Source organism: Muscardinus avellanarius (assembly GCF_963383645.1).
Source record: "Muscardinus avellanarius genome assembly, chromosome: 2".
Lineage (NCBI taxonomy): Eukaryota > Metazoa > Chordata > Mammalia > Rodentia > Gliridae > Muscardinus > Muscardinus avellanarius.
Window position 1 is genome coordinate 49,855,174 of NC_137787.1, and position 11,737 is coordinate 49,866,910.

Below are 11,737 nucleotides of genomic sequence, written 5' to 3' on the forward strand. Positions count from 1 at the left end.
TGATTAAGATTAAGGAATATAGACTTGGTTATTTAGCAGTTATTAACAGAAATATACAGTTGTAATGCTGTGTTTAAATATTTCACCTTAAAAATTGTATAATGCTAATACCTAAAACAATTAAAAACATTCATATCTTTAATAACACCAGTCTATCTTCCCTTCAGTTTTTATCATTGAAATGTATTGAGCAGCTACTGGAATGTTCTGTTGAATAAATGTGATCTTGTCTTAGAGGAAGCAGTTAAAAAAATGAAACATCCTGACAAAGAATAATATAAACAAACAGAAGTGTACAAGGCCTGTAGATCCTTAATTAAGTTTATTTTTAACTTCAGTAAATAAGATCACTTCAGGACATGAACTTTCCATGGATTTTTCTGATGATTTAGTTGCTGAAAAGAAATAGAGCAATTGCCCTATGGATAAACATCCATAAACATTCAAATATTTGAAAAGTTATTTTGGCTTTTAAAATTGAATTTCATCTTTTCTTTTGGGGGCTATAAATTCTAGGCTCACAGCTAATATATTTCTCTCTGTTGGTTTCTTCTTAACATTTATGTAGAATCTTCGGTGCAAAGCTACATTCCATTTTCACCCAACCATTCAGCTATGTGGTTTCTATATTCAGTCAGTCTAGCATTAGTAATAAAGTGAGGGAGAACTTAAGTACTAAAAAGCATCAGGATGCAAAATAATTCCCATAAAAATATGTAGATAATGGTCAAAAGTAAGTTTTATCTTAAATCTCTGAGATTTACTTAAAATTCATAATTTAAAGCCATTTAACTTATCACTTTCTTATGTTCTTGAAGATATTACATATGCAGATATTATTTTAAGTTATGTTAATTTAAACATTTTATTTGCACCATGTAGAATTTCTAAACCAATAGGAAAGAAAAGTTTCTCTTTATCTATTTATTGGCCTATAAATATTTTTACTTTCAAAGCACATTTATATGAATATAAATTACTTTTTAAGTTTTCTTTATCATATATGAATAAATAAGCTGGACAGTCTTCAAGTTACTGAACTTAATATATATATATATATATATATATATATTTTTTTTTTTTTTTTTTGGTGGTACTGGGGTTCCTGGAAGCCCTTCTACCTCCAGGATACACTCCCATGGGCTACACTCCCAGACCTATTTTTTTAACTTTTTTATGTGGAAACAGGGTCTCTCAAGCCAGCAGGGCTGGCTCCGAAACAGCACGATCCTCCTGTCTCTGCCTCCTAAGTGAGGGGATTACAAGCCTGCGCCACCATGCCCGGCTTGAACTTAATATATTTTAAAGACCAAGTTGTAGCAATTCACATGAATAATTATTAAATGTTAGTGAGAAGCTAAATGGGAATTTTAGTAACTCATTTTGCATTCTATCTAAAAATATCACTGACTATATTTGATTATTCATTTTCCACATGTTAAACATGAAATGGACAGTAAAAATTTGTGTATATTTTAAGTAAGAGTATATAGGAGGACTTTGAAGTATTCCAAGCAGTATTCAAGTATTCCATGAAGCTGGAGATATTTTGGAGGATACCTATCTGTTATAGAATATAAGTTGGAGAAGAAAATAAAAATAACTAAATAATACCTTTATAAAATTTTAATGTTGATTTGTATGTGCAACTATAGTGAAACAGTTGAGAAATTATATACAAAGAGTAGACAGTAAACAATTTTTGTATTAGTATGTTAGTAGTATTGCAGTCCTGGATAAACAGAAGCTCAGAATTTTTTTGGGGGGGTAAATTAAGGGTTAAAGAACAGCAGAGAATTTGAGAAAGGCTAATCAAACAATGTACCCCTCTAGCAAGCACAGATCAGGCCACAGGGATTGAGCTAACACATTTATAAACTAGAAATGCTTTGTCCCAAGTCAGTCCTTTTTTAAATTGGTGCATTATAGTCATAAATCTCAATAGTTTAAAGACAGTGGAGGCATGCATGTACACATCAACCTGGAAAAGTCCAGAGGGTTTATTTCTAAATGTATCTGAAATATATCAAATAGGAAGGATATCCTTTCAGGGTGTTAATTTCAATTTAAACCACAATCACCGCATGTGACCTACTTAGTGCAAGTCTCTATCTCTAGTCTGAAAAAAAGTGAGTCATTAAACTTCCTTCTGAGTAATTAAACTCAGCCAAACATGGTGGCCCAGGCCTGTAATCCCAGAACCTGGGATATTAAGGTAGGAGAATCACAAGTTCACAGTTAGCCTCTGTGAGTTAGCAAGGCTCTTTGCTACCTAGCTGGACCCTGTCTCAAAGTAAAAAAGTATTGGAGATGTATATCAGAGGTAGAATGCTCCTGGGCTCAATCTTTAGAAAAGAAAAAAATTACACTCAAAGCCTAATGTCTAGAAGTGGAAAGGAGACATTCCTAAACTTTTAAAGATATTCATGCCATTCACAGCTATACATATGGACATTGTTGTAACTCAGTGGTAAATTTCATCTGGACAAATGCCCTGCTCTTTAATTTTTAGATGAAGCACAATTTGTAGAATGTGGTAATCATTCAATACAAGGTTGCTGCTGCTGAAAATGATGATGATGATGATTTACCTGTATCACTTTTTAAAAAGTTTATCTTTTATCTATTAATTTACACTCTTTATTCATCTTCTCATTCTATTAATATATCTATTTATATAAAACTAGATGTGCATGTAATTGTGTATATGGGATCTGGATTAATTATGTGTTTTATAGCAATACATAGATATGCATTTATTAAAGTTTCGAAGACAAGCCATAGAATGAAAAATTTTAATAAAATCTGAAATTCTAATCAATATATTTCCTTATATAGAAGATTTACTTAATTTTAGTTAAATAAAAAAATGAAGCAGTATTATTCACCAACATTAACTTTAAAAAAATGTTTCTACACAACAGGTTATTGTGCCTCAAATGCAGTATCTTTACTTGAGTTAATGGATTACTCCTTTCTGTTTCTCTTTGACTGGTAGGTTCAAGCTATTCTGAGAAGAAACTGGAATCAATACAAAATCCAATTTGGAAACAGCTTCTCCCACTCTGAAGCTCTGCGCAGCGCGTCTTACACAGTGTCAACGATCAGTGATGTGCCAGGCTACAGTCATGACTGTCCAAGTGAACACTTAAATGGAAAAAGTATCCATGATATGGAAAACGTTGTCTTGAAACCCGAAAAGTTATATGATTTGGTTATATAAAAACAGAGGGATTACTGCCTGTTTTATGCCACTCCTAATTTGAGGACTTATCCCCACAATTTTAGTCAGATGGCTTCAATGTTAAACGAATCTTTTTTGAAAATACTTTTATTGGTGCATTATAATCTCACATCATAATGCAGTTCATATTGATAGTGACATAGATGCACACAGCACTTGGTGGGCTTCTCCCCACCTTCCTCCCCACTCCACTCTCCCCGTGCCCAGCACTGAGATCGGCACTGGTACTCTCACATAATGTCGAAGGAAGTGAGTCTTTTTGAATAGCCCTCAAACTAAATCAGAATTGTGTTAATAAATGTTTAACAACGATCTCTGTGTGTGTGGAGGGAGGAGGCCATAATTTACAAAATTTGCCAATACACACTCTTACTATGGCTAGTTTCAAGCTACCAGCTTGATATCATTTAATGTACAATTGGAAACAAGTGATAAGCTTGGTCAAATCTCATGAGCTGCTGCCAGGTCCAGCTCACCACTGCATGAGTAACACTGTAAAGGTTCTCATACACACTGGGCATAAATTTACTCTATTATCTAAGGAGATCTACCTAAGTCTTCTAGACATGAAAGGAAAATTTACTTTTTAATATTTGGCTGTAAAAATCTTCGTCCCACTTTCGTTGGTGCAGTTGATTTTTTTGCTCAAAAAGCACTTTACTCCTTTTCATAATCCCTTCCCAATGGTCCAAAGAGTTGATTATCCCTGTTGGCTTTCCCTCCTTTCTCTCAGTAACTGAGCAGAATTTCACAGAGCTACTCATTTGCTGATACCTCACAGTTAGGTCCTGTGGTAATTCATTTTTGAGGTTTGGTGAACAGGATGTATGATATGAATCCTACTTCTGTGTCCCTGGGGAGACATCTTGCACGATGCTACAAAACACCTTGCCCATTGCTTTCCTGTCTTCCCACAGAGCAGGGGCCTGGGGGTAGAAGGAATCCATTTTTCTGTGTCTGTAAATAGAATTGTTGTCCCTTCCATTTCTACTGTGTAGACAAATTAGCAGTCATTTTAGATGAAGGAAATCAATGAAGGATTTCTGATTATCTTAGAAGTTTGTAAAAAAAAAAGGTTGTGAAAAATGAGCTTGTAAATACTCTGTTATTTTGTTCTAGTCTCAAATACTTACAAACTTGGTGAATTTTTTTAAAGCAAATACAATATATGCATGTTAACATCTGATACTGTCTGGGCTAATTTTATAATAAAATAGAGTCTGGAATTCTATATTTGGTAAATATTTTAAGGACAACCAGATGCCAGCATCAGAAGTTTGTTTGAGAACTAAAAAAAAAGCAAGAAACATCTATGATAAGATATAAAATATTTATTTTTAAAATGAAAGGCCATTATTTTATTGACATATTATCTTTGGTAACTCATGCCTTAAAACAGGTGTGCTTGACATATTTCTTTTCCATTTTGATGATGAACTCCCATTCTAATCTTGAAATTTTAAACTACTGTAATAAATGCCAATCTGTTTTTGAATTTTACTCTATTACTCCACCACAAATCTTTAAAGGAAAAAAAACTAGCAGAATCATAATATATACCATGTGTACAATATTTTTGTATTTTAGTAGACTACTGTGTAGGATAATACAAACCAGTGGACGCCTTGACTATATCAGCGAAGAACAATAGACATTTGTGGAATAGTTAAATATATGGAAGAAAGCCTTGGTGATGAATTAAAGTGACATTTAAATGAGATTCAATTTTCCTAAATTTATTTTCTATCAAAATCTCTGAAGAACTAGAATGACTTCAGTTAGTGAAAGTCAGTTTGGAGAGAAGTCATTGTCTATGTTTTTGAAGTCTATCAGCCATCATTTGGTTATACTTTGTTTCTTAAGCCATTAACAGATGGTGAGTTCATAATTTATTTGAAATTATCAAGGAAAAAAATATCTAAATAACAATTGACACATTAAATGGCCTGATAAGTACATTTATAATTTATACATATGAAGGAATTTTGATTTTAAGGATCTCATAGCGAGCTGCCATCAAAAAGAACGCAGGCTGTTCTGAACTTTCAACTGCCTAAATTATACACAATTTTCTTTTAATAAACTCAATTTTTAGCTATTTATTATTCAAGGACACAGATTAATATTCTGTGCTAACAGTGTTCATGTACTTTAGCATTTTTCTAGACCAACTGTCAGGTCTTAGCCATAAATGACAGTAGGAAACGAATTATCAAAGAGCATGTTGAAATGATACTGTAATCTTCAAGTACTTTTTTGTGTTTTGATCATATTACACGTAATGAGATTTCTTTTTTTGCCAAGATTCATCTGCTGTACAGTTTCTTGTTGCACTAGTCAGTATGATCAGTATTAGTTTTGTACCCATATGTTTTTAAAGTAATATTTTTAAATGTTCAACTTCTCTAAAGCTGAATTGCTAATTAAAATCTTCCTGTCTTACTCATAAAAAATTCTGATATTTTTAAGAGCAAACTTATTTGGTATCTAAAAACTAATTTAGATAATTTCTAGTCTTTAAAGTATAGATTTGATATTTTCTTTAATTACTTGTGAAAGCCACATTTTAATTTCCTAAAAACTCTTTTTTGTCATTTATTTTCCAAAGTTATTTTCTAGTGCATTCACAAAGTACCATTGTGGAATTTAGTGTTTCTTAGTGCTTGTTCAAAGATAATCTGATGTACATAGAATTAGGGAATGTTGTAGTGCTGTATATATTGCTTTATATTTTTAATGTGAATTTATTTTAACTTTCTCTTGGTTTAATATGCTAATAGAAACATTATCTGTAAAACATATTCAAGATATTCTGTTCAATTAAAACACCTCATGTTATGCCTACTAAAAGTGTGTCTCTATTTTAATTTTATTAGGATATTAAAGTTATAATTTCAGGTTGATTTTCAATCATATTTACTGGACTGCTAAATAATCTGCTTTAGAAAGATAATTCTTATAGCAACCAGTGAGATACATGTTAAAATCAATGAATATATCTTTATTACCCTCTTTAAAGTCCTTAATAAATAGAAAGTGAAATTAATAAACCAATTATGAAAAGTTATATATTTATTTGGTCTTTTTCAAGCTAGAAAATACAAAAAAGAAAGCTATGATGCATACTGTTTCATGCTATAAAAAGGAAAAAGAAGCCCAGAAATAAGAAAATGCTTAAGGATTTATCTCCTCCCTTTCCTATGTTTCATTGTGTGGTTTTGTATTAAATAATAAAAAGAAAAGAAGCAACTGAATTATTTAAAGATTTTTTTTTTTTTTTTTGGTGGTACTGGGGTTCCTGGAAGCCCTTCTACCTCTGGGATACACTCCCACGGGCTACACTCCCAGACCTATTTTTTAACTTTTTATTTGGAAACAGGGTCTCTTAAGCCAGCGTGGCTGGCTCCAAACCTGCGCGATCCTCCTGTCTCCGCCTCCCAGGCGCGGGGATTACAAGCGTGCACCACCACGCCCGGCCTAAAGATTATTTTTTAATTTAGAAGGTATAGTCATGACTCTATAAAAATGCAAAAGTAAAATATACCAAAAAATGTGTATGTCATTAATAAATGATGGAACCAGTAATGTGTTATGATCATTCAAATGAGAATTCACAATACATATGTTGGAGAATATAAAAATGCCAAAATGAAATTTTAGATAATGCAAAATTGAATAATATTTTGGATTATTCATATCTGTTATGATTGGTGCTTTTCCAAAAAGGATAATTCCTATAATACCCCAAAACACAGATTGTTACAAGGGAAATTATTTAAATCATATCACAAAATCAAGAAATAAATTTGAAAAATATAACATATTAAATATTAATTTGCAATAAATGCATAATATAGGTATCATGTCATGTTGAGAAAAATCTCTAAGTGTTTTATATATATGTTAACAAATGCTGATGAGTTTCCAATATTGAGCTAAGGGTGTTATCTTAAAACCAAGTTTTACAACATAGCTCACAGAAAACAGATGTAGTTATTAAAAACTGTTAAATTAAATCTGGTATCACTGCTCCCAATTACAAAATGTGAGATTTTCTGTGTTCCAATTGGAGACTATATTAAAAAAAAAATCTCAGTTGACCTAGAGACAGCCCCTCCCTGGGATCAAAATTCTCATGCAATTTTCCAAAAGTGTTGTAAACATTGTACTAACTAGTTTGAAATATTAATCTTAGTGACATCAAGCAAGGACCAAAGGATGAAAACTGAATAAAATACCAAGGGAGATGTCAATTCTAGCTCATCCTGTCCCCATATGTCCGTGTATGGTCAGAGCACAAGCCCTGCAGTAGAGCCACACATCTACTGACTTCAGAGAGTTTTTCTTTGGCTGCACATCAACTCTACACAAAAGCAAGATACACCCATGAACGAGTAGCTCATTTCAACTCAAACACCAGGGGATTCTCTTCTTATTTTTCTTTTAAAGTGTGTTGAGATAATCAACAGCCTTGCCTGAACCCCAATTAGGATGATTATCACCTCTGAGTAAATGTATTAAAACCCTCACTTAAAAAAAATAAACATTGACAACAACAAACTCTTCTGTTTTATCCAGGTCTACTCACCCAGTAGACTCTCTGAACTGCAGTTTAGACTCTAGCATGCATTCCAAAAGTTCAGGGTGACCATACATTCCAACTTGCTCAAGATCCTAACTATACTGCTTGCTGTTCTGCCATCAATTCCGGCTCACTATTTGTAATACCAGCCTCTGAGCCATGGGGAAGGGTTCTCTGTTTTTGTATCTGCACTAGAGATCCTGTTTCTGATCTTACTGTAGCTTGATATGTGTCCTTGTGATGAAAAGTTATACAAGTAGGCCAAAGAAGCATGTCCACTTAGATAGCCTAAGCCGATACTTATAACCATATCCTTGGTACCCAGGACTCCAGAGGTTTCAAAAACAACTGGCTTATTCTCAGATTCAGGAATTGCATGAGGTTTTCTGTCTGAGCTTCCTTTCTTGATGGAGGATCACATCTGTTCTATATGCACCCTTAGTTTTATTGAGTGGCCATGAGATTGTCATTTATACCAACAGGTGGGTAGAACTCAGAAGCAAAGGCTAGAGTGAAGTTCTATAACTACGGGGTCCTATCAGTGCATGGAGAAGCTGACAATGGACACAAAGGAACCACTGGAGTCCAGAGGCAAGCTCATTCCATACTTGCACAAAACTCCAAAGATTCTGAGGTCCCTCACAATCCTATATTTGAAACCAGCTTTTCCTGGGTGAATAATTATTTGACAAATATAGAAAGTTATTTGTTTGTGGCTTCCTTTATGTACATGAAATATATCAAATATATGAGCTTCCACTTGGAGGCTTGCCTTAGGCCTCAAATATATTAGGAAAGATCCTCAGAATTTGTGCCAGATAAAAGTAATCTGGTTTAGATTGTGCTTCGTTCCACATATAAATATGAAAAAAGTCATTTATTTGTTTCATATAAAGTAATCTGGTTTGGATATTGAACATGTTCATATATTCACATGTCATCCTTTCCTGTCCTTGAATAAGAGGTTATATTAAATATAAAAGACTTAAATAGTTAAGTCTTTTATTTATTTTTACCCTAGATTTATTTTTTGCCTTTATTATGTATATTAAACCTCATTTACCTGCTGTTTCTGGTGTGTGTGTGTGTGTGTGTGTGTGTGTGTGTGTGTGTGTGTTTTACTGGTAATTGATCCCAGAAAGATCCTACCTCAGCCCCATTTTATTTTTTATTTTAAAGTAGGGTCTCACTAAATTGCTGAGGCTGGCCTTGAACCTGTCTCAGCCTTCCAAGTACTGGGATTATAAGTGTGCACCAACATGTCCTTCTTTACCTGCTGTTTACAATAGGCTACAAGTTAATAATTCCTTGCAATAACCATAAACACAGCAAGTGTTTTACCCACGTTATTATAATAACTCTACAGTTAAAATATTATACCTGCATGATCCTATCAAGCCTGGACCAGTCCCTAAAGTCACTAATAGTTTCAGGCTTCCTAACTGAAACTACAGTGGAGTTCTTCCAGAAATCATAGGCTTCATCTATTCAAATATTTTTAAGTCCAGCTTCATTGTTGTTTTAAAAATAATTTCATTTTTTTATTCCCTGGCATTAAACTAGTAATAAATATCTGTTGCATTCCCAAGCATAGAATTCGACATCTGAGTTTGTGGGCCCGTGATTTTTTTCTCATGTAGAGCCCCCTCACTCCAAGGGTCCTCCTGCTGCCTTTTACACAGAAACTGTGTAAGATCTTTTCCTCTCTGCCTTTGTCCTGTGATCCAAATAGACAGTGCATACCATATATAGAATCTAATGAAGCCACAACTATTCTTCCTCTTTATCCTGTAAAAATCGCAGACAGCTCTGTTCCACATTAAACATATTTATCGTGTCTTCCATCTTGAAGTTTCTATTTGCAGCTGCCTGTAGGCATATCTCTACCTCTGGATAAAGTGGATGGGGAAAGCTCAGCAGCATAACCTAAATTCTTTGGTTGATTACCACTGCCACTGATGCTTTGCAGGCACTTAGAGCCCACTGAGAGGCTCCCGCTCTTCCTGCACTATACCCTCATGTTCTGTACCTCACCATTAGCTCCTGGCTCCCTATAACATCTGCAGAGGCTCCCTTTCCTTCCCTCTAGCCCCACCTGCCCAAATAGCCGTGTTGCCATCCTCCCTGCACTACACTGCACCCTCTGCATGAAAAGAGCTTGACATACAATAGATACTCAGTGAGTATCTGCTCCTCTTCTCTCATCTGTCCAAAATAAATCTGAATCAGTATGGCAAATGTAATCCTCAAGCAATAAATAAAACGGCCTTCAAAGTCTATGCTAATGCTATACTGCTACCAAATTGTAAAAAATAGAAATTAGTGCCTGTTTAAAGTTAATATACCATATATACCAACACAAGACAATATAGGAAAAATATGACAAAGGACTTCCTATTGGCCTTGATAACCAGATTCTGGGGAAAGAACCTGGCAAATAAAAGAGCTGCAAGGCACAAACATCATTTGAAAATAATGGCTTCTGAAAAAAGGAACCAGCAACAATTCCTATTGTACCAAGTCCCATCTACGAAATAAGGATGTATTCCATTTCTGACAGTCTATTGTCTCTTCTATTTTTTGATGAAAGTAGTTCATCCTTTTATAACCTGGTTATTTCCTGTTTGAATAGTCTAACTGCAGTGGCTGAAATTAAGAGGGTTTTTTTTGTTTTGTTTTGTTTTGTCTTGTCTTTGTCACTCAACTGGTACCAGCGCTTAGCTATCTCAAATGGAGGCCATGTCTCCTTCACTCCCTGCCTCCGTGCAGTCATGGCCAGAAAGGCCAGCACGGGAACCAGGGCTGTGGAAGTGAGTGGAATGAGCTATGCCTCCTGACCTTGACTTGTTTTTGTGATTCCCTGAGTTTCCATTTCCTCAGAAGGAGCTGGTGGGAATAACATGAAGAAAGGACTCCAAGACTTGCATTTCTGAGAGATTCTAGAGAGTTGAAAGGTATCAATCCATACAATGAAAAAGATTCACAAGGCACGAGGAAGAAGATCTGGCAGTGTACTGACTGTGAAAGCTTTGTCTACTGAGGCAGGAAATGCATAGCACTATTAGTAATTTCCAGTAAACTACTGGATCAGCTGTGCTTCAGCTGTCACAGGTGTCAGACATGAGGTGCCCTCGGGAGGAACAATTTATTCTATGTCTTCCAGAACACATTTGATCCACATCCTGTCTTGTATGTTGTTTTACAATGTATCATATTTATCAGATTACAAGATAAGTACTTCTTAGATGAGCTGAAAGCACTTATCTTGCAAGAGCTCTTTTCCCCTAGGGTTCTGTGGATGGAATTCAGAGGATCCATGAACTTGTATGCACATAAAATTTTTTTTATTTTTTATTTTTGCAGGTTTGGGGATAGAACCCAGGGGCATTCAACCTCCGAGCTACACCCCCTGCCCTATTTTTTATTCTTTATTTTGAAACCAGGTCTCACTGAGTTGCAGAGGGCCTCACTAAGTAGCTGAGGCTGTCCACAAACCGCGATCCTCTGGTCTCAGCCTCCTGAATGCTGGGATTACAAGCATGTGCCACCACGCCCAGCTAGAAAAATTTTATTTTTCTCAACTGCTGGCTGAAATGCAGTATCTCCCCCATTATGATTATAGGCACAAGCATAATTATATTCTCAGTATCTATGAATTATGGCCAGTATAAATTCCAAATATAGTTGTATCACATTGTGATTGTAGCTGGTATCTGAAAATAAGATTTTTGATCATCAAATCAATACTTCAAAAGATGGCAATTATTAGCCTTACATATTTAAATGTGCTACTAAAAGCTAGGCATGTGGGTTCACAACTGTAATTCCAGGACTTGGAGGCTGAGACAGGATTACAGGTTTAAAGCCATCCTTAGCAACTCAGCAAGACCCTATTTACAAAAAATTAAATA

The 11,737-nt window shown here is 34.7% G+C and overlaps 1 protein-coding gene across 1 annotated transcript in view; it reads left to right on the top strand.

Moving 5' to 3' along the window:
• The window catches only part of CALCRL (calcitonin receptor like receptor), a gene marked incomplete at both ends in the record, with an annotated part of 39,841 nt that extends 36,618 nt beyond the window's left edge, over positions 1-3,223 (top strand). Inside the window, one exon of the mRNA XM_080690286.1 lies at positions 2,999-3,223. Within this exon, the coding sequence (XP_080546412.1) occupies positions 2,999-3,223 (225 nt within the window). The remainder of the gene's footprint in view (positions 1-2,998) is intronic.
• Positions 3,224-11,737: the final 8,514 nt, after the last annotated feature.